Source organism: Podarcis muralis, chromosome 5, assembly GCF_964188315.1.
Source record: "Podarcis muralis chromosome 5, rPodMur119.hap1.1, whole genome shotgun sequence".
In the NCBI taxonomy this organism is placed as follows: domain Eukaryota; kingdom Metazoa; phylum Chordata; class Lepidosauria; order Squamata; family Lacertidae; genus Podarcis; species Podarcis muralis.
In genome coordinates this window covers 96,580,196-96,603,780 of record NC_135659.1, presented here as the reverse complement: position 1 = coordinate 96,603,780, position 23,585 = coordinate 96,580,196, and the positions used below count along the sequence as shown (strand labels likewise).

Sequence of the window (23,585 nt, the reverse complement as noted above, 5' to 3'; positions counted from 1 at the left end):
CAGATGGAAGAGTCTCATGCTCTACCGACTGAGCTACCAGCGCAGATATCCCTGACTTGGCGCTGGTTCTACTGAACTTCTAATGGGATTTTTAATGAGATATGTATAAATAAAGTCATGGAACAGTTGGGGCAGATTTAATATCAGCGACACCCCAACCCCCACCCCGCCAAGAATCAACTACGCACCCCCCCCCCATGCTGTCAACTCACCTGGCGGGCCTTGGATGAGTGTGAAAGGCTTTCTCAAGGCCTCTGAAATGGCACGGTTCTGGCTCGGGTTGAGTTTCCGGACGCTTCCAGGAAGATCAAAGCTTTTGAGTGCCCAGAACTTAGACTGCCTCACTGCTGTGTATTTTTAAAACAACAACAACAATGTAAAACAGACGTCCAATCACCAAAACACCAATTGCATCATTTTCGCCTGCACTCAATCATAAATCTGCTCAACCCTGCTTTTCGTTTTCTGATTTAAAAAAAACGCGTGAAAAATTCACATTTAAATGGTATCACTCATTTCTAAGGTATCCCTCAACACTAAAGTATGCTGCATCTTGAGGACTTTGCATGTTATTCAATGCATTATTACATTATATTGCAACAGCCCCCACTGTTTAAGGTGGTGGAAGGAGCTAATTGCAAAAAGTAACCAAGGAGGCATACAGCAGGGTTTCCCAAACTTGGGCCTCCTGCTGTTTTTGGACTACAACTCCCATCATCCCTAGCTAGCAGGACCAGTGGTCTGGGATGGTGGGAATTGTAGTCGAAAAACAGCCGGAGACCCTGGTATAGAGCAGGAGTGGACTCTTTAAACCCTTTGGGCTTTGTCCTGTACAGTGGTACCTCGCAAGACGAATGCCTCGCAAGACAAAAAACTCGCTAGACGAAAGGTTTTTCCGTTTTCAAGTTGCCTCGCAAGACGAATTTCCCTATGGGCTTGCTTCGCAAGACGAAAACGTCTCGCGACTTTGTTTCCTTTGTCTAAATAATAATTCGCAAGACGAAAAATTCGCTAGACGACAAAACTTGCGGAACGAATTAATTTCGTCTTGCGGGGCACCACTGTAATCCGTTACAAAATAAAGTCTGACCAACTGCGAAATGGGTGTAAGCCTCTGTGCTTGAATCCCCACGAAAAAATTCTCCCACACTGAGCAAATTTCCCCCCCACCCCTAGTTCCGAGTTGCTGCCTCAAATTGACAGCAAAATCCTGATCAGCGTGCATGCAATTGCACCTTGAATCTTGCAAGCCCTAACAAAAGCGTTAAAGGTTATTATTATTTTGAGCATCTCAAAATAACAACCAATATGAAGGTTCTGGTGATATGCAAACTCATATGTGTAGATAATCAACTGGTCAATCGGTTAAAAGGCACGTGACTCAATCAACCCTAGTTAATTATTGGAAAATATAGACAGTGACAATATTGGATTAGATTTCTTATGCAAACTTCAACATAAAAATCCCTGGGCATGTCAGAACAATGTAAATATACAATGTTGAAATAATGTACAATCCAAATCATGATTGCTTTTGGAGCAACAAAGCCTATTATGGTTATTATAAAACACTATAGTTTGCTTCCACTTACGTTTTTCAGAGATTTCCTTGCCGAGGGCAATTTGCTGAGCAAGCTCAGTCGCGTGCTCCAGTTTCCAAATGGCGGTCTCCTTCCGGCTGCAGGAAAAGGAAGAAATGTGTGAGGTTAAAGCCAATGAGAAGCAGGACGGCATGGAAGTTAAAAAGGAAGTGGAGAGTCTGGAGAGGTTCCAGCTAGGGGTGGGAGAATGTGCTGATTTCTCAGTTTCCCATTTTTCTAATCTTGTACTGTATTTGGTTCCTCGCATTCCCTGCGTCAGTGTGTGATTTCAAAAGAGCTCTTCGTGAAAATTCAGCAGCAATTTAGCGTGAATTGCACATTTGTGTGTGCAATTTTTGCATAAAAGGCACCTTTGTGTAAACTTACTTTTCTCTAAGAGCATACATTTGAGAATGTTACCTTCACCAACATATGCCCTTCTCATGCACATGCTACTTTGCTGGAAAACAGCATTGCACAATTAGGAGAAGTGCAAATTTTGAAAGCTGGCAGTTCTCAAACTGTTCTGGAAACTGCTGATTTGTTAGGTCTGGCTTTAAGTGCCAATAAAACGGAGATCCTCCCTTGTGCCAAACTCTCCCTGTGTTAAAATAGCCATAGAATGGCCTTGGAAGTATAGCAGGAGAGGGCCAATGTTGCTTTTGCATAAAGAGAAAGAAGGAACAATCACCATATGTGGTGGAAATGTCTCAAAAGTGGGGAGATTTTGCTTCATGGTCATAGGTGCCCGTATGTGAGGTGGGGCCCTGCTGTTCTGCTGGACTCCCAGCTGTGACAGCATCACTGCTCACCATGGCAGTGAAGGCAAGGGAGCACCACCATGGAAACTGCACTCTCTCGACTTTGCTGCAAACCAGTTGTGCCACGTACTGGCAAGTTGTGCCCTTTGCTGGCCTAGTGCCCACCCCACATTTTGGACTACAACTCCCATCAGCTCGGCTGGGGCTGACGGGAGTTGTAAACAATTGGACAGCACCAGGTTAGCAAAGACTGCTGCAGCGAGGTTCCTCACGGGGTCTCTGCCATGGGAGCATATTCACCCAGTGCTTTTCCAGCTGCACTGGCTCCCGGTGAAGTACAGGGTCAGATTTAAGGTGCTGGTTTTGACCTTTAAAGCCCTTCACGGCCTAGGACCCTCGTACCTACGGGACCGCCTCTCCTGGTATGCCCCGCGGAGGACCTTAAGGACCATAAATAGCAACACCCTAGAGGTCCCAGGCCCCAAGGAAGTTAGATTAGCCTCAACCAGAGCCAGGGCCTTTTCAACACTGGCTCCGGCCTGGTGGAACGCTCTGTCTCGTGAGACCAGGACCCTGCGGGATCTGATTTCTTTCCGCAGGGCCTGTAAGACAGAGTTGTTCCGCCTGGCCTTTGGCTTGGAATCAATCTGATTTCCCCCCCTTTCTTTTTTCCTTTCTCCTCCTGTGATGAGGCTGCATTTTAATGTTGTGTTTTAATCTTGTTTTTTAAGTTGTATTTCAATCAACTTGTTTTTATTATTGCTTGTTAGCCGCCCTGAGCCCGGTCTTGGCTGGGGAGGTTGGGGTATAAATAAAAATTATTATTATTATTATTATTATTATAGCATTGTGAACTGTTGCCTATCCATATGATCCGCAATGATAAAAGTTCTTGAAACTCAACCGTAGAACAACCAAAATGGTTCGGAGCAATGGACTTACATATCAGGCAGCAACTTTGGAATCAGCTCCACGGTGAACCTTGACATCTCCTGGGTGACCTCCACGGGGATCTTTTCCATGGACATAAAGTGGATGCTGAAACGCACCATCGTTGCACCTCGCTGGTCAGATTTCTCGTTGTCATCAAACTCATCGGTCCGCCCGTGGGCCACCCAGGTGTATGTAGCAGGGTCGATCGTGAATTTGCTAGCTTCGGCGCTTCCCTTGGTCAAGCTGAGCTGCTGGAGGCCACGGCTGAGGGCGTCTGCATCATCCTGGGCCCCATCAGCTTTCAGGCCAGAGAGGCGGACGCAGAGGTAGCAGTGGCTCAGGTGCACTTCAATGGCACACTCCTTCATGAACTCCTTGGTCAAGGAGAACGTCCCCAGGAGGTGTCCTTTCTTTGACCTCTGCTTCTCCCAGGAGATCTTGACGTCGTGCAAGACGATGGAGTCATTTTCTGCCACGGCACACGAGGCGGCTTCCATGTCGGAGATGGGCAGCCACACCCTGCGATAGTCGGAGGCATCCTTGTAAATCTCCTTGGAAGCCAGAGTGGCATATTTGGAGAAGCAGTCGATGGGCTTCTCAGAGTGCTGCAGACATACGTCGAAGCCTGGGGCCACAGTCCACAGTTGCAAAGACGGCACCAGGAAGCCCCGCTGGACATCGGTGGTGAGCTGGAGGCACAAAACATCTCCGGCGCTGAGCTCCAGGGACAGTTCTACGTAGTGTGAGCACTTGCTTCTCTCCATCCGGCCCATAGTCCTCAGCTGCGTGCTGTGGCCCTTCTCAACGAGGGAGATCATCTCCTCATAATCTTTGTTCCTGACAGCTGCGAGGAGGTTGTGCCAGGCCTGCACGTTGAAGAGGGAGACACTCTTGTCCCACAGCACTGGTGACTTTGGAGTGCACTCCTTTGAGGTCACCACAGAGTAGATCCTCTTCTTCCACATCAGCCTCACGCTGTTCCGTTCCTCGATGAAGGCCGGTTGCGCCACCAGCTGAAGAGCTCTGTAGTTGACGAGTTGAGGGTCTCGAAGGGTCTCCTTGTTCAGAGGAAACATGATTCTGAAGTTCTTGGCCATCCCTTCCACGCACATCACAAAGGAAACCTTCTGCTGGGCTTGTTGCTGCAGCTGAGTCGCCATCTCCAGGGAGTGGGCCTTCTTCTCATAGGCATTCGCCATGCTGTTTTTCCTGTTGAAATCGTGGCAGAGGAACTCAATGTCCTCTGAGGAGTACTGCACTGGCTTCTTTAAAATCACAGACAGGATGTGACGCTGGAGGATCAGGTCCATGTAGCGTCGGATGGGGGAAGTCGCCCAGGTGTAAGAGTCCACGTGCAAGGAATAGTGGCCCACTTTGGACTGAGGAGACGAATTGGAGCGAAGGAAAAAGGAGCGGGACAGAAGCTTCCGGAACTCCATGTTTGCCGGGGCCAGCTTGGGATGGATGTCGTCCGTCGTAATAAGGTCAAGCATCTTGGGGACATCGCAAGCACCGGCAGCTGACTTGAGGTGGTCCCACAATGAAGTCAGGAGGGTAAACTTCCCGCTGGTCCCCTCGTGGACCCCTGTGGCTGGAGCTCCCAGATGATGAGAGAGGTGGGTGGACAGAGGAATTATATCACGGTATTTGTCCCTCATCTGAGCCATCTGTTGTGGGTTGGGCTCCACCTGGCAGCGCAGAGGGGTTCGATCTCTGGTGGAAGCCTTGTTGGTGAGGAACTCGCCCACGGAACTGTTGAACATGATCATGAACTCCTCAACCATCTGGTGGGAGCACCTCTGGCCCAGAGGGCATTCCTCGTCCAGTTGATCATAATAACAATCTTCATGAAGCCGGGACAGCCGATGTACGCGGGAGAAGTGGTACGCAACCGCAACACAATCCTCCAGGGTATCAAAGCGTAGGGATGGCGCCTCCGCCTTGTAGCAGTTCTTGATGATACCCTCTGCCTCCTCATAGGTCAGCTGCCGGTCTGAGCAGATTGTGGACACAGCAAAGGAGACATTCGCCATCTGGTCCGTCTTCTTATCCACCGTGACGAAGAGAGAGATCACAGGCCTATCTTTCTGCGGCAGGAGACTACAGAGGTCTTGGCTTAGCTGAGGCGGGAGCATGCAAACCGGCTCCTTTCCGGGAGCGTAATAGGTGGCTCCCCGGTTCTTCGCCTCCGTATCGAGAGCGCAGCCTTTGGGGATCACAGAAGCGACGTCGGCAATGTGGACCCCTATCTCATATTTGTCACCCAGGTCTCGGACACTGATGGCATCGTCCAGATCCCTTGCACCTGGGGGGTCAACGGTGAAGGTGAGGTAAGCCCGAAGGTCTTTCCGGTTACCCTTTGTAAGAGAGAGCTTGCTAGAGGAGATCGTGGCCACCTCTTTGTTCACTGAGGGTGGGTGTTTGCTCCTGAGGCAGTATTCTGTGTCAAGGATATGCAACCCTTCCTCTAGGGTCTTAGCCAGAGGAAGAACCTCCGTAATAATCCCTAAGGGGAAGTAAAAGCCGTTCCGCCAATTCAGGACTTGGACCACAAAGAGGAAGTTCCTCCTCAGTTCTTGGGTTATCTTCTTGCAGGTCTTCAGCTTGATCTTGCCCCCTTGATCCACCCTGCGGATGGGAATGACATTGGGTTCATCTCTCAGCCCCGGGACGAAGATTTTGGTGACAGTCTGGTCAATGGGGACCATGACGCGGGGATCGAACTCGTCCATCATGCAGGTGAAGATGCGGTCCCGGTCAGCCTTCTTCAGAACCCCCACCACTTTCCCACGGAGACTTCCCTCGCCCGTGGCCTTCCCTGGGCCGGGCTGCAGGATCTCCACCAAGACCTGGTCCCCAGTGAAGCCCATCCCACAGTGAACCCGGCCTTTGATATGGATGTTCAAGGGAGGCACGTCGTCCAGAGTGAAGGCAGAGGCTCGGTCGTATTTCTCCTTGATGAACTCGCATCGCTTGTACATGTTCGGGTTCATGCGCAGACACTCCTTCATGGTTTGCAGGTGGAAGCTGACGTACTCCTGCCTGCCGCTTTGGACGGTGGCCACCTCGGACTTCACGTTCATCAGCCCTTCGTCGGAGACCGTCACCACCATGTCTTTGCTCTCGTCCAGGAGCTCCTGCAATATGGGGTCGTCGACGTTCAAGCTCTCTGCATCCGACAGCCAGGATTCGGTGTCGCTGCCCTCTTCCTCGAGCTGGGGGCTCCCCCTGTTCCAGCTGGCCCGGTCACACACCGCCTGCCTTATCTCCTCCAGCGTCAAGGTCTCAGGAGTCACGGTCTTCTTGTCAATGCACTCCTTGAGAAAGCCTTTCCAGACTTTGCTGCACTGCCCAAAGGAACACAAAGCCACTGCGTCCCCCACAACAATGACCTGGGACTGGGCCCTTGTCATGATGGTGTTCAGCATCCGAGCATCGTTGAAGAATTCCAGGTGGGAGCAGTTGACGTGGCAGAGGCTCTCCCTGGTGTGAACGGTGCTGATGATGATAACGCGGAACTCCCTCCCTGTTTTAAAAACAAGACAGAATTGCAAGGAAATGGAAAGGGTTGCGGCTTCCAAATGGAGACCATGAAGCAGAGGTAGATACAGTCAAGAGTCCCTCAAACGGGATCCAGATTTGCCACAATCTGATCATGGAGGGAAAGGCTAAACGTGGGAACTGAGAGGTGGTCTGAAACATATAATTCGATCCAACCAAGTCCACTGCAACCTAGACTTGTATCGCAACTAAACCCTACTCACAGGATTTCCATTGATTTCAGCAGGACTTAGCTGGATCGAGACCACCGGGTTCACATAGCTCAGTGATGTCTACTCTGACTGGCAGTGGCTCTCCAGGGTTGCTGGCGGGGGATGGAAGCTGCTCCAGCCCTACTTGAAGGCACCAACCAGGGTTTTAATCTGGGACATGCAAAATGGGATGCTCTGTGACCAAGCTAAGACCTAGGACCATAGGAAGTTGCCTTAGATCAAGTCAGGTCCGTGGTCCATTTAGCTACATTGACAGGCAGTGGCGAAAGGGTGCTGTCACTGAGCTCTGGCCCATCCCTGTGACAGGGAGTGGCTGCTTGGAAAGGGTTATGGGATAGCGTCCTTATTTCTCGTAAGCTGTGGTTCCCTTCTTTGGCTTCAAGCACACCTGGCAGCTGGGCAAGTACCAACCTGGCAGATTCTCGTAGCCCTCCACCACCACGTCCCCCAGGCGCTTCTTCCTCAGCTCCTGCCTTATTGCTTTCACCTGGTGAAAATAAAGAGGAGCCGGTCAGTTCACCAGCAGGCAGGTGGCTTTAACAAGGCTGGTTGCGTCCTTCTGCAGCAAGGCTCCCTTGCATAAGGGATGTACGTTTTTTGCCATTACGGGTCCTGCTGCATTTCTGCCTCTCATGTAGCTGTTGGAAGCATGTCAAGAGAGTGGGGAGTTGGCAATGTTTGCTACCGATTTATTGCTTCAAAGAAGTTCTAAACTGATTGCACAGTAAATTATCAGAGCAGTGCACAGGGAAACAAAAATAAACATGCAACACAGAACATAATCACAGTTAAAATAACAGCACAATGCCCAAAGAGAATCAGTGGGCAATAATTAAAAATGTTGTTGAGAATAGGCTTGGGCAGAGACTTCCGGGTTAGCGCCTCCGGCAATGGCGGATTTCCTCTGATCGGGAGGAATCCGCTCCGTGGAAATCAGGGTCTGGACCGCCACGGCGAGGCGGAGACCCATTAAAAACCACAGGCGGGAGAAGCCTGTGGACGTGGGATTCGGCTGGCACCTTTTGTGCCTCCCCTACTCGCGGGGAAACCCGGTTTCAGGGATCCAGAGCGACGTGGGGTGAGCGGCGCGGTGCTTCGAATCGACTGCTTTTTTCACGAAGTGAAGCCGCATTGCTGTTGCCGGAGAGCGCTGACCTTTTCCTGTGGACAATTGGACTTTAAACAACTACCCGTGAGTAGAACAGAAAATTGGATTACGAAACATCTTTAATTTGGCACCGAAGCGGGAAGGTTCCAAACAGGAAGTCCGCCTTCCGCTTTTGTAAATAGATTGAAGCAAAGACATTGCAAGCTAAAGTCTGGAAAGTCTTCTGTAAAGGATTAAATCTCCATCGGTTAAAATTACTAAACCCCGCTTGGAAGCAGGAGAAGAGAGGGAAAGTTTAGATTGTTTAAGCCTGCAGGAGAGAGAGTGAAGAAAGATAAATTACCACCGTTTCGAACCTGGGAAGGGGCTGCCAGGAAGACCGATCTTTTGGGAAAGTTCTTTGACTGTGAATAAAACGTATGTTGACAGATAGTTAAATAAGAGAGACATATTGATTCCAATGTTTCCTTTTGCACTTAAAAGGAGCAAAATATCTGAAAATCGAAATTAACTTTGTTGCTGGACCTGCTTTTAAAAGGACGGATACAAATAGAAATTGTTTCCCCTAGAGGGAGTTTTTGAAACTGTTGCAAGAGTGGAGTTGGGGAATTCTCCAGCTGCAGAGATTAAAGACTGTGAGAACTAGACATTGACCTTGGACAAGAATGTGGACAGAAGAAGCCTTAGTGATTGCTTTTTGTAAAACAAGTGCCTTATTGGAACAGCTTCATGAGAAGATGGATGCGATGACTACTAACATTGACAATTTTGGACAAAAAAGGATTGATTTGGGACAAAAAGTGAATACTTATACAGAAACTATTAAGGAACCGACCCAGGAATCTGCTTTGACATGGCAAGCTGTGGAAAAGACAAAGGAGGAGGTTGTTGTTGAACCTCAAGTAATACAAGTGGAGAGAGCCTCGGCCTTGTACGAACATAAGGTGTTGTTTTTGAAGAACAAATCTGGAGAAAGCCAGATTTGGAGAGATGGAGTCCCGCTTGGATTGGAGAAGGAAAGTTGGAAAGATCCCCTTATGCAGGGATGTTCTGGCTTTTGGGATCTGGTTTTGGGTCAGGGGGAGATTGGAGTGGCGGGGGCCTTTAACTTTGGAGGGTTTTTGAAACATGTTCTGAAATATCCTTTGGATTTTAGTTCTGTTTATGGAGAATGGGCTGATCTGTCGAGAAGGGATAAAGACATTGTTAGGTTGGAGTCTCCCCGAGATCTACTCCTCAGTGACAAAGGAAGGAAATTAAGAACAAGATCAGCAGAAGACAAAGTAAAGTGCAGGTATAAATATGAAGATCTGCAGAAGGGACATGGAAAAGAATTAAGAGCCTCGGATAGAAGATCACCAGGTTGATGGACTAGATGGAATGGATAGAAAGGACTGACAGAACCCGAGACCAGGGAGAAGAGACGGTGGATGAAGATTGGAAGAAATTTTAAAAATTTATTTAGAGAAATATTGTAAAATTAATGAGTGTTAGAAAAATGTTGGAATCAAACTATATGGCTTTAGTAGAAATGTTATAAGGAGTTATGTACAAATAAGTTTTAAGTTTTAGGGTTCTTTATGGTAAGATAAGGTTAAAATAAATTAAGACAATTAAATGACAGAAAATAGTGAAAGATGGAAAGGATTTGCTGAAATAATTAATAACTAGAATACAAAAAAGGGAGGTGTGAGGAGGTCGATGAAACAAGTTAATGAAAGATAAAGATATGGGAATATTGGATTTGTTTTTTAAAAAAATTTTGCTTTTGTTTTTGGTTTTGATGTATTGTGTTTTGTTCTTTTATTCCTTTTTTATATGTATTGACTTGTATTGTTTAATTTTCCCCCCTCTTTTTTTCTCTCCTTTTTCTGTAATCTTAAACTCTCAATAAATATTATTTTTTTTTAAAAAAGAGAGAATAGGCTTGGGCAAATAAAAAGGTCTTAACAGGAGCACTTGTAATTAGCAGTCTCCATATCGATGTTTGGAATAGTTATCCTCATCTTGCTGGCTACTGTTGGGTAGGATGGAACTTTGCTCTCACCTGCAATATTTTCCCAATTTATTTTGCATGTGGTTATTTTGCATGCTTGCGAGATTTGGCTTTGGAGAGCTTTAGCTTTGGTCTTGCTGCATACAAACCTCCTGGCTTATAAAGCAAGCATTTTTGGTTTTTTTTAAATGTCTTGGTGACCAGGCAATAAAGTTCCCATCATCCCTGACCACTGGTCCTGGTAGCTAGGGATCATGGGAGTTGTAGGCGAAAACTTCTGGAGGGCCGAAAGTTGGGTAAGTCTGGTGTAAATGTTATATGTAAAACTGAATTAAAAAATTATAATAATAAAAAATGTGCTCTGTCACTGAGCACATAATAAATAATAATAATAATACAGTGATACCTCATGTTACGTTTGCTTCAGGTTGAGCGTTTTCAGGTTGCATCCCGTGGCGACCCCGAAGTACTGGAAAGGATTACCTCCGGGTTTCGCCGCTCACGCATGCGCAGATGCGAAAAAGGATGTCACACACATGCGCAGAAGCGGCGAGTCGTGACCCGCGCAGACGGGGGTTGCATTTCTTTCAGATTGTGAACGGGCCTCCAGAAGGGATCCCATTCGCAACCAGAGGTACCACTGTAATACCTTTATTGTCAATGTACAACCTATGTACAATGAAATTAACCAAGCCTCCCCCCTACACACAAACACTCAATCCTTTTGCACTCTGTGTGCTTGCCGCACAACACACCAACCCCAAAAGTCAGTTGCACTATATTATTTTCCGTTCAGCAGCCTAACAGCCCACGGATAGAAACTGTTTTTTAGCCTGTTATTATGACTGATTACGCACAGTCCCAACCACGCAGTAACCCTCATGACGCACCTGGATCCCATAAGAGACCACGCATATCCTCTTGAAGTCCCTCTCGCCCCATTGATCCGGCCACCTCTGGGCCATCTCCTCCACCTTCTCCACCACCTGCCCGATCTCTGAGGCGTTGCGCCAGGAGCTGATGGAGGCATCCCACTCGGCGGAACCGGCGACATGGCAGAACATGAGCGGGTGGAACTCGGGGTGCGGAGGGATGTTCCCCATGGCGCGGATGGCGTCCCCTTTCCCAACGTAGAAGTGCCTGGAGACGAAGTCGATGATGCTCGCCGCGGAGCGATAGTTCTCGTTGAAGATGATCCTGCTCTTCAAGGCCACCTCGTGCTTCTCCTTCTGGTAGTACTGGAAGAGGCGGTTCAGGAGCGTGTGGTCGGCTGACTGCTCCCCGGCCTGCAGGCAGAAGAGTTTGGGGGTCGTCTGCATGTGGTCCCCCGCGAGGATGATGCGGGTCTCGAAGGTGGCCAGGGAGAGGGGGACCAGGGCCTCGCACTCCAGCATCTGGGCAGCTTCGTCGATCAGGATGTGGCTGAAATAGCCAGGGGTCAGCCCAAGCTCCCGGGACTGCATGGCAGTGGTGATTATGATCCTGTGCCGACCCAGTTCTTCCTTTGTGGGGAGGCGGAAGGAGTCTCGGTTCTGGGAGAAGCAGCAGTAGAGCTTCACGGTGGGGTCTATCCCAATGATATTACGTTTGATGTACACGGCCCTTAACGGGACGGCCTCGGGGTGCCCGGATGTCACGTAATCGTGGAAATACTCGCGGATGTATATATCGGCGGCACTGGGAAAATAAGATGGGTTTACTGCAACCATTTAAAAACACAGAGCTTGCAACAAATCAGACCGTTGGTCCATGCAGCTCCATGCTGTCTACACGGACTGGCAGCAGCACCGAAGGATTTTGAGCAGGAGTTCCCAGCAGGGAATGAACCTTTTGCTTCCAAGGCAGACACTCTCCATGTGACAGCCCTTTAGGTAAAGGTAAAGGGACCCCTGACCATTAGGTCCAGTCGTGGCTGACTCTGAGGTTGCGGCGCTCATCTCGCTTTATTGGCCAAGGGAGCCGGCGTACAGCTTCCGGGTCATGTGGCCAGCATGAGTAAGTCACTGCTGGCGAACCAGAGCAGCGCACGGAAACGCCGTTTACCTTCCCGCTGGAGCCCTGTTCAGGGAAGTTTTTAATATGTAACGCTGTACTGTTTTTAACACTGATTGGGAGCCGCCCAGAGTGGCTGGGGAAACTCAGCCAGATGGGTGGGGTATAAATAATAAATTATTATTATTATTATTATTATTATTATTATTATTATTATGGCTGTGGGGAGGATCCTTGCATTGCTGGGGGTTTGACTAGATGACCCTTGGGATCCCTTCCACCTCTGCCATGCTGTGATAATATCAAGCAGCTAAAGCAACAAAAAAATGCTTCTGAAACGTTGTCACATGGAGGATGGAGCAAGCTTGCTTTCTCCTGCTCCAGAGGCCCTTAGGGCCTGAAGCAGTGACTCTCCTTCCTTGGAGGTTTTTAAGCAGCGCTTGGATGGCCATCGGCCATGGATCATCTAGGTGAGATTCCTGCATTGCAGGGGGTTGGACTAGATGACCCTCAGGGTCCCTTCCAACTCTACAATTCTGTGATGCTATGTTTTAAAGAGCTTCCAATGCGCCTTTAAAGCACATTCAAAAGGTAAAGGGATCTGATCCCCTGAATTCTCCTGTGGTTTCCACCCCCTGGTATTCAGAAGCAGAGCCCTCTCCTCTCCAAGGACCCAACTCACCTGTTCGTGTGGGTGCAAATCAGGACACGGGTCTTTGGCTGTTTGATGATCTCCAAGGTCGCCATGGCCAAGGTGTAGGTCTTCCCGGTCCCAAACGGCCCGTAGATCAAGAGAGGCGGCACTTGCCGGACTCCAGCCGCCTGCCCAGTGATGAAGGAGATGGCTTGGCTCTGTTTCTTGTTGGCCCTCTGCAGGAGAACCTGATCGAGGGGTCGTGGGATGGAGCAGGCTGCGACGTCGGGGAAGACGAGCTTCTCGTCCTTCAGCTGGTCCACGGCCCAGTGCCACTGCCGGAACTGGAGCTGGTCAATCTGGAACTGGACCTCCACCTTGAGGGACATGCCCGCACGGAGACCCAGCTCGACGCAGCAGCGCTTGGGCAGGAGAAGCCAGATGCTCTTCTCTGCCTTCATCTCGACGGAGACCTCAAAGACGCGGTTGTTGGCCGGAGGGTCCGGGGCCAGGAAGGCAGTTTTGACCAAGCGGTAGAGGAGGTAGCCTTCGTCGGAGTCCGGGGTCAGGGAGTAAGGGGTGGGGAGGTGGGCAAAGAGCTCTCCTGGGGGTGCACACTTCATCCCCATGGAAAGGGTCTCCATCATCTGATGAATGGAGATGGTCACTTGGAAGTTGAGCCTGTATATCAGAAGAAGAGGGGGGGGGTCAAAGAGTAGGGAAAGAGGTTGGGAAGAAGGGGAGGAGGAGGCAAGATGGGCAAAGAGGCATGAATTTAATATCTTGAATGATCAAAGCTAAATGCATGCTAAATAGTAATAATAATAAACAGGTAGACAGGTCGGCCCCCGGTTGTCAGAAGTCGATCACAGGCTCATTTTTGTCCACGGGTAAAAAGGGACATGGATGGCGCTGTGGGTTAAACCACAGAGCCTAGGGCTTGACGATCAGAAGGTCAGCGGTTCGAATCCCCACGACGGGGTGAGCTCCCGTTGTTCAGTCCCTGCGCCTGCCAACCTAGCAGTTTGAAAGCACGTCAAAGTGCAAGTAGATAAATAGGTACCACTCCAGCAGGAAGGTAAACGGTGTTTCCGTGCGCTGCTCTGGTTTGCCAGAAGCGGATTAGTCATGCTGGCCACATACCCGGAAGCTGTCCTTCGGCCAATAAAGCGAGGTGAGCGCCGCAACCCCAGAGTCGGTCACGACTGGACCTAATAGTCAGGGGTCCTTTTACCTTTACCTAAAAAGGAGCATTTGGTCCCCCTCCCTCTTTCGTTTATCTGTGTACAATTTGAAGAGCGGAAGGCGGAGTCTCCGCTGGCACTATGACTTATTGTTTATCTAACCCCCCCCCCCCGCCAAAAAATGGGTAGATCACTCCCACTTTTTTATTCTGTGAGTAGATCACAGTCTCTTGGGAGTTGGACATCCCTGTATTACATTATCTCCTAGAGACAACAACCCTGTATTATTATCCCCATAATGCAGAAGGGAAAGCTGAGGCTAAAAAAAGCAAGCCGCACGCCTCAGGCCACCTTGGCCTCACTCACTTGGCGATCAGCGCTTCCTGCGCCTCTTCCTCCCTGAACAGGAAGTTGTGCATCTGCTCGCGGTAGTTCAGGCGGGCGATGGGCTTGCCCTGGGCACCACGCTGGAAGTCCAGGGAGAGGGACGGGGCCTTGTACTTGGCCAGCAGCTCCAGCTCCTGCCCGGTGCGCTCCACGCTGGGCACCACCACCCGGTTGCCGCTGTGCCACCGCTCAAAGTCCACGAAGCGGCTGCTCTGCCCCACGGACGACGGGTCCACTTGCCAGGGGGCCTCCCTCTGCCCCACCCGGGCCTGCAGCTTCCGGAGCAGGACTGGGCGCGCGCCAAAGTCGAACACCAGCCACTGCTCATAGACACCGAAGGTCTGGCACTCCAGGCACACCTCCACCTCCGTCGCCGGCGGAGACGCCCGTACGGCCTTGAATCTTTCTCCCGAGGCGTAGGTGAGACCTCGCTTGAGCCCGCTCCCTGCCAGGTAGAAGGCAGCGCCAGGAACGCGCTTCAGCAGGGCCACATGCACCAACGGCTTCTGAAATTGGAAGGCAGCCATGTTATCTCACGTCAAATAATAACAATAATAATAGTAATAGTAATAATAATAATAATAATAATAATAATAATAATAATAATAATTCATTATATATACCACGCCCATCTGGCTGGGCTTCCCCAGCCACTCTGGGCGGCTTCCAACCAAATATTAAAATACAGTAATACATCAAACATTAAAAGCTTCCCTAAACAGGGCTGCCTTCAAATGTCTTCTAAAAGTCTGTTCTCCTTGACATCTGGTGGGAGGGCATTCCACAGGGCGGGCGCCACTACCGAGAAGGCCCTCTGCCTGGTTCCCTGTAGCTTTGCTTCTCGCAATGAGGGAACCGCCAGAAGGCCCTCGGCGCTGGACCTCAGTATCTGGGCTGAACGATGGGGGTGGAGACGCTCCTTCAGGTATACTGGATTGAGGCTGTTTAGGGCTTTAAAGGTCAGCACCAACACTTTGAATTGTGTTTGGAAACGTACTGGGAGCCAGAGTAGGTCTTTCAAGACCGGTGTTATGCGGTCTCAGTGGCCACTCCCAGTCACCAGTCTAGCTGCCACATTCTGGATTAGTTGTAGTTTCTGGGTCACCTTCAAAGGTAGCCCCACGTAGAGCGCATTGCAGTAGTCCAAGCGAGAGATAACCAGAACATGCACCACTGTATGCCTGTAAGACAGAGCTATTCTGCCTGGCCTTTAATTTGAATTAAGCCTGATCTTTTATTTCCCTTCTCTTCTCTTCCCTCCCTCTTCCCTTTTATAAAGACCCCACAACTAATTCTCCCCTGGCCTCCTCGCTGGCCCAAGTAGGACCAATTCAGCCAGCTAGCCCTTGGGATTATCTAATGCTTATTTCCCCTAAATTGATTTCTGAATTTTGAATTTTATTGTTATTCATGTTTTTTACATTGTATTTCATGCTGCTTTTACAATTAAGTGTTTTAAATTTGTTGTTAGCCTCCCTGCGCCTGGTATTTGAACCGGGAAGGGCACAGCATAAATAAAAAATTATTATTATTATTATTATTATTATTATTATTATTATTATTATTATCACCACTCTGGCACTGACTCCCACCTGCAGAATGGGGTGGTTTAATCCAGCCCTATCTTCCTAAAGTAAGGATACGAGACTCCCTCCTTCAACATCTCTAGGATTTATTTTGCCTTCTCAAGCTTACCTTGGAATGAACAGTGAAAACCCATCGATAGCGCATCTTCTTGTCCTCCGACTGCACGCGCAGAGGTTGCGGACAGGTGACCTTAACGCCGTCAACATCCTCGGAAATCTGGTGAGAGAGGTAACCAGATGAGCCAAGCGGCCAGTAGGCAACGACCTGGCCAGATGAGATGGGAGCCTTCCCCCTTTTCATCTGCATTCAGAGCAAAGATCCCTCTGGGACTACTTATAGAAATTTATTAAAACAAGAGGGAGGAGAGCATGAATTAAAAGAATTTAAGGAATTATCAGGGAAATAAACAACACGGTTACAATATCATCATTTGAATGAGGTATTTAAGAAAGATAGGATATGAGGGTTTGGGGAACCAATATCTCAACTTGAGAGAGAACTGTTGGAATGTAATGTAAAAGTGCTGTCTAAAAGGTATAAAATATTACAGGAATGGGAGACAAAGGATGAGCAAGTAAAATACTCAGTGATACATTGAGCAAAAGATATTGGTCATAATATAGACATGGAGGCCTGGGAGCGATTGTGGAATATGGATATAAAATTTACAGCATGTTATCGTCTAAGAGAAAATGATATGAAAATGATATATTGTTGGTATCTAACACCGAGTAAACTGGCAAAAAATGTATAAATCTAAATCAAATAAGTGTTGGAAATGTAAAGAGAAAGAAGGTTCTTTTTATCATATGTGGTGGTCTTGTAGTAAGGTTAAAGCTTACTGGGAAATGAATTAAAAGGATGTTTAAAATAACCTTTGCAAAAAACAAACAAACCCAGAAGCTTTTCTTTTGGGAATTATAGGGACCGAACTACCTAAATTGGACTCCAGCGGCAAGAATGTTACTTGCTAAAAAATGGAAAAGCAGAAGTCCCAGGAAAGGAGGAATGGATACCAAAACTTATGGAATATGCAGAAATGGTGAAACTTACGATTAAGACTTCGTTGTGGCTTTCCTGGTATTCAGCAAGAAGCCGGTCCTGATATGAAAGGAGGCCATACTGCTTGGCGGTCTGCTTGTTCTTCTCAGAGACCTTTGCCCGCTGAATCCATTCTTCCAGCTCCTGGGCAGAATGGGCGTAGATGCAGTCCTCCCCATATTCACAGACATCAACTCTGCAGGAAGACACCAACCCAGGGTTGACTTATATGGGATAAAAGAATCAAGACAGGTGCTTTTGGCGCAGCCATGCCCTTCAATTTGTATAGCCACACCCAGGGGCACCGAAAAATCATAGGTGGCTGGGTCACCTTTTGAGTGATGCAAAGGTGGAATGGGAACTAATCTGCAAACTGTTCTGGGTAATCTGAGTTAAATCCATCATTCAGTCCAGACGCTGAGGTCCAGCTCAGAGGGCCTTCTGGTAGTTCCCTCCCTGCGAGAAGTGAGGTTACAGGGAACCAGGCAGAGGGCCTTCTCAGTGGTGGCACCCTCCCTGTGGAACTCCCTCCCATCAGATGTCAAGGAAATAAACAACTATCTGACCTTTAGAAGACATCTGAAGGCAGCCCTGCTTAGGGAAGTTTTTAAAGTTTGAAGTTTTATTCTGTTTTTAGTGTTCTGTTGGGAGATGCCCAGAGTGGCTGGGCATAGTATAAATTATTATTATTATTATTATTATTATTATTATTATTATTATTATTATTATTATTATTATCACTCTGGCTTTTTCCCTGACAGAGCATCAAGGTGGTTTACAGTTAAAATAATTACCGCTAAAAACAAAAAAACCCATCATTAATAAACAATTAAATATGTATGCATGCTGAGATTCATGCATTACAGGGCCTTGGACTAGATAAGGACCCTTGGCGTCCTTTCCAACTCAACAATTCTATGGTTCTACGCATGTCATACATATAAGTGCAATAATGCCAGTCATTCTATTAAAAGCAGTCGGTCCCCCCAAGCCACTTAGAACAAGAAAGTCATCACCTGCCATCGGAGGGACAAGGAGGGAGCCAGTATGGTTTCTCAGGGTGGGAGGAATTCCAAAGTTTGGGAGCAGCCACCGAGAAGGCCCTGTCCTCCATCTCCACCAAACATACCTTATTGCAGTAATCTAATTGGGATGTAACTTTTAACTGCGCAAATGCACTCCTGGCCGCCAGAGAGACCCAGGAAAGAATAACTGCAGCGCTTACCTTTTGCAAAGGGCGAAGGCCGTCAGGCCGTAGGGAGGGGTGCGGTGAGCCCACTCGGTCACGGGGTCCGTGGCAATCAGTTGCGTGTGCTCCACAGAGGAGCAGTGGTTCTCAAAGGACTCCTGGGAGCTGCAGGTCACCAGGCAGACCCTGCAGTAGAACTGCACGCTGGGCTGCAAGACCTCCTCGCCCGGCTTGCTCTCCACCGCTGGCAGATGGAGGAGATCTCTGCGCACCAAGCCCCGGTTCGCCTCCGCCTCCCAGACGCCCTGCTCCACGTCGCTGTGGGAGTAGTTGCACCGGTGAACAGTGTGGCGGCAAGGTTTGCCGGCGGAGACGTATCTGCAGTAGCTGAACTTCTTCAAGCCTCCTGGGCAGGGCCGGACTTCCGTGTACTGCTCCTTCTTCTTGCCGTCGGAGATCACGTGGACCAAAAGAGATCCCCAGTGCCCCTGGCAAGCTGGCGCCGAGTCCTTAACAGAGATCCTCTGTGGGGTCTGGTAAAAGCAGACCCGGCAGATCTCCTGGAAACGGCCCCCGAACTCGCTCCGGATTTCCTCCGAGATGCTGAGAGCCGGAGGTCTGGAAAGGCCGTTGGCGGAGCTGCCGACCTGTGCCTGCTGCACCAGCCTCTTCAGGGCCCGCCTTTCCATGTTGTTGGCGCGCTCGAACGTCCACACTAACACCTCCTCCCAGCTCCAGGCGAAGGTGCAGCGGTTGCGGTGCTTTGTGCAACCCAAACCGGCGATGTAATACCTGCAGACGTCGTAGTGCGTGGGGTTTGGGAAGCTGGGCCGCCTGTCTACCTTTCGCCACAGCTTCCCCCGTTTGCCTCTGCGCCGGCCCAGGAGAATCTCCATCATGCAGCGGTGCGCCACCTCCTTCAACCTGTAGGTGCTCTCGTTCTCCTGCTGGGCACATTTTGAGCAGGCCAGGTACAAGGTGAGTTGTTGCTGGAGACCGTCCAGCGGTGTCGCAACCGCCCCGTTCAACAGGGGCATCTTTTGAAAGGGTCCTATGAGCTCAGTCAGCAGAGAACAATCAGCGCCGTGAGATGTCGATCCAAGACAGCTATGGATGCCCAGTGAAGGGTAGCTCCCGTCGCAGCTCTCAAAACTCCTAAGAATTAACAACAAGAGGAGAATAAGGAATCCGCCTTGCAACAAGTCAGCCCTTCTTTTTCATAAGCAATTAGCGTTTTATTCAGAACTGTTTTTAAAAGTCCACAAGAAGCCCTAAACAGCCTCAGGGATAGAGCGTCTCCACCCCCATTGTTCAGCCCAGACACGGAGGTCCAGCTCCGAGGGCCTTTTGGTGATTCCCTCACTGGGGAAGTGAAGCTACAGGGAACCAGGCACAGGGCCTTCTCAGTAGTGGCACCTGCCCTGAGTAATGCCCTCCTGTCAGATGTCAAGGAAATAAACAGCCAGATGGGTGGGGTAGAAGTATGTTGTTGTTGTTCATAGAATCATAGAACAGTAGAGTTGGAAGGAACCCTTGGGGTCATCCAGTCCAACCCCTGCAATGCAGGAATCTCAACAAAAGCATCCATAACAGATGGCCATCCACCCTCTGCTTAAAAGCTTCCAAGGAGAGTCCACCACCTCTCAAGGGAGTCCTTTCCACTGTCAAACAGCTCTTACTGTCAGAAAGTTCTTCCTGATGTTTAGTCAGAATCTCTTTTGTTGTTACTTGAAGCCATCGGTTCGAGTCCTACCCTCCAGAGGAGGAGAACAGAAGGCCAGACAAGATGGGCTCTCTTAGGCCTAATCCAGAAGTCAGGCCCTTAAGCCCTTATTTGTTTTCCTTCTGTTTTGCAAGCAACTTTGATTTCCCTAGATAGCAGAGCAGGGCAGCAGTTCTTTGAAATACAGCGGACGCTCGGGTTGCGAATGTGATCCGTGCGGGATGCACGTTTGCAACCCACAGCGTTCGCAACCCACACCTGCACATGCTGCATTTCGGTGCTTCTCCGCATGCACAAAGCGCAATTTAGCACTTTCGCTCATGCGCGGCCGCCGAAACCCGGAAGTAACCCGTTCCAGTACTTCCGGGTTTCGGCGGTCCGTAACCCAAAAAAATGCAACCTGAAGCAGCTGTAACCCGAGGTACAGTGGTGCCCCGCAAGACGAATGCCTCGCAACACGGAAAACTCGCAAGACGAAAGGGTTTTCCGTTTTTGAGTTGCTTCGCAAGACGATTTTCCCTATGGGCTTGCTTCGCAAGACGGAAACGTCTTGCAAGTTTGTTTCCTTTTTCTTAAAACCGTTAATACAGTTGCGACTTGACTTTGAGGAGCAACTCATAGCACGCGGTGTGCGTCTCCGTAGGGGCAAGAAGGCGGGTTCTGAGGGAGAGGGAGCTTTGTTTCGGCGAAAAATAGCAAGGCGCGCACACTTCCCTCCCCACAACTCCCAGTTAGGGAGGCCAGGCTCCGGGGCTCTTCGGACGGGGCTCCTTCCTTCCCCCCCCCCCAGCGCCCCGGCGGTGACAAGAGCGCCTGCCCAGGTCCTCCGGCGCTCGCCCTGCGAGGGGCGCCCCCTACCTGCATCTCCGCGCTTTCCAACCCCGCGACGGCGAGGGCTGTGGCAAGTTTGCCTCTCGGTGTGTGTGTGCGCGAGTGTGTGTTCTCCTCGCCCCGCTCGAGTTAGTCCCGGCGCAGCGCAGGCAGCAGGTGAGTCGCCCTTTGGCAGCGCGGAAGGCGCCGAGCCAGGCAAGGTCAGCTTGGGAGCCACCGGGGACGCGCCCCCGCGCTCCTCTCCCAACGGGCTGGATGCGCCCCTCTCCGCTCGCGCGCTTTTGGCTGGCTGGCCGGCTGCAGCAGCAACAGGGGCAATAGGCATCCACCGTCGCTGACCCTCCCTCCCTCCCTCCTGCCCGCGGCGGGCAGACAACTTTTAGGCCGGTAGGAGTTTTCACTACCGACACCGTGCTTCGCAAGACGAAAAAAATCACAAGACGAAAAAACTCGCGGAACGAATTAATTCCGTCTTGCGAGGCACCACTGTATGACTGTGTTTTAATGGAAGTATTGAGAATGGCCAGCCGTGGGTTGGAGGGGTAGAATTTAACAAACCTTGTTTATGGACTACAAATTCATCCAGAGGCACCTTTAAGGGGTAGGCAGCACACAATACGACGCAGTTACCTTCTCTCTCTCTCTCTCTCTCTCTCTCTCTCTCTCTTGTCTTGCCAAGTACAATATCGGGATCCCTGCTGTGACCGAAAATCCTCTCCTAAACCTTCCTTGCCCCCAAACCTGGCTGACTTCCACGGGCTTCTCAGAACCTTGCTCCACCAGGCACTGGTTTCTCTGCCAACTGCGTTGCACCAGCTCATCATCAGAGCCACGTCCTGCTTGCAGCAAAACAGGAACCAGCTCTCCCAGCTCTCTTCCTCGCTATACATCGCCCTAAGCCAGCAATGCTGATTTGCTCCATTGTGCTAACAGGCTAGCGTTAGAAGCTCAGATATGTAACCCAGGTGCCAAATGGCTCCTTAAACCAAGGTTACGGTAGCCAAAACGGAATGTCTAGCGGCCATTTTGGGGCAAGGTGGCTCTAAAAGTCTTATTTTTCAAAGGATGGCTATGAATGGTTATCAGTTAAACATCTGGCTAGTTCAGATGGCAACCGTGAGCCATCTTAAGAACTTTGAGAACTCAAAGAAGAAAAGGCATTTGATCCAGGGATAGTCCACATGTCTATCGGCCTATTCCGACCTCTTTTCCTTAATGGTGCCTGCTCCTGCTGAGGCTGAACAGAAAAGGCATTTTGGTACCTGGAATTCAACAGGATGGGGTCTTGGTGTATGAAAACAGTCCAGATCTAATGATCCCCAGAAGGTGGAGATGTCAGGTACAATCCTGGCACCAGGCATCTTCACTTGGTGGCAAGTGCTTGGTAGCTAGCTGCAAAATGGGCCTGGCGCCCAGATAATTTTGAATACTGCAACAGAGATATTTGCGCTGGAGGGACCGAGGACTTCATTTGGACTTTCTGCGTGCCAAACACCTGGTTCTGCCCTCTCCAGATGTTTTGGACTACTGGTCTCATGAGCCTCAGCCAGCGCAGCTAAACTTTCCACTTCTCCTCCAGCAAACCATGGGATGTAAGCCAAGAACAAGCCATGATCCCCAAATCAGACATAACGCTAAGCAGTGTCAGGGAAAGCAAAATGTCACTGAGATCTGAGAAGGTTGGATATGTTTTCTTCTGGATTGTTTTATTTGATGTTTCAAACCGCTTTGAGGTTTTCTCTTTAAAATCTAAAGCGGTATAGAAACAACAACAAACAACTTATGGGGGGAATGGCACCTAAAAACTCTTGTTGCGGCGACTGTAACTTGGCTTAAGGTGCCATTTGGTAATTCGCTGATACAGTGGATGCCCGAGTTGTGAACATGAACCGTGCGGGATGCACGTTCGCAACCTGCAGCATTCGCAACCCACAGCTGCACATCTGCGCACACGCGGGTTGCGATTCGGCGCTTCTGTGCATGTGCAACCACCGAAACCCGGAAGTAACCAGTTCCTGTACTTCTGGGTTTCGGCGGTCCGTAACCTGAAAAAATGCAACCTGAAGCGTCTGTAACCCGAGGTCTGACTGTACAGTAATACCTCCATGAACGTCCGCCTTGTCTAGCGCCCATTCCGGCGAACGTCCGTGGAACGGGTTACTTCCGGGTTTGCCACTTACGCATGTGCAGAAGTGCTAAACCGCGCTTTGCGCATGCGCAGAAGTGCAAACTGCTCCGCGCACATGCACAGACATGGCGCTTTGCAATGCATCCGTTTCGCCTAGTGGCCGGGGCTCCGGAACGGATCCCAGTTGCAGAACAAGGTACGACTGTATACCCGAGTTTCTAACACTGTTAGAAACTAGTCAAAGTAACTAGAAGAGGACTAACACCTGCGAGTGGCTGGCATTCCCCTTGGCCCAGCCCTGGGGAGAAGGATGGCTGGTTGGGGAGGAGGAAGAACAAAGTCAAGGAGACCACGCAGAGTGGGCGTCGGCGCTGCATCAGCAGATGTGAGCCTGAAAGAATGACTATCGCTCGAGTCATTCTCAAAACCGAAAGGGAAATGTCTTCAGCAAACAAAACAAAAAAATTTGAACAAATAGGGAGTCCCAAGAGAAGCCCTCGAAAGTTAAAATGCAAGATCTGTGAGTCACTGGCAGCTTGACCCAGAAACTGGGTGGGGCAAGACCACAACATCATTTGTTTGTAGAGATACCGTGCGATGCGAGATGAGATTTGCTCTCCAGCTGGGCAAACAGTCACTCCCAGCATCGCTCTCCGACAAATGCAAAGCACTCTTTTGAGGGCCCCGGAGAACTGGACAAAAACTAAAAACAAAGGTGGGCATTCGCATCTGCTTGGC

The 23,585-nt window shown here is 49.7% G+C and overlaps 1 protein-coding gene across 3 annotated transcripts in view; it reads right to left on the bottom strand.

Moving 5' to 3' along the window:
* The window catches only part of HELZ2 (helicase with zinc finger 2), a 51,618-nt gene that overhangs the window by 19,511 nt on the left and 8,522 nt on the right, over positions 1-23,585 (bottom strand). For 2 of the 3 annotated variants that reach the window (XM_077929410.1, XM_077929407.1), the window contains exons 2-12: positions 18,202-19,320; positions 16,989-17,172; positions 16,044-16,151; positions 14,328-14,854; positions 12,826-13,458; positions 11,042-11,828; positions 8,512-8,559; positions 7,459-7,534; positions 3,284-6,800; positions 1,593-1,678; positions 213-347 (exon numbers count right to left, since the gene is read on the bottom strand). In XM_077929410.1, the coding sequence (XP_077785536.1) occupies positions 213-347; positions 1,593-1,678; positions 3,284-6,800; positions 7,459-7,534; positions 8,512-8,559; positions 11,042-11,828; positions 12,826-13,458; positions 14,328-14,854; positions 16,044-16,151; positions 16,989-17,172; positions 18,202-19,202 (7,102 nt within the window). In that variant the 5' untranslated portion in view covers positions 19,203-19,320. The remainder of the gene's footprint in view (positions 1-212; positions 348-1,592; positions 1,679-3,283; positions 6,801-7,458; positions 7,535-8,511; positions 8,560-11,041; positions 11,829-12,825; positions 13,459-14,327; positions 14,855-16,043; positions 16,152-16,988; positions 17,173-18,201; positions 19,321-23,585) is intronic. The other variant, XM_077929408.1, reaches the window with a different exon arrangement.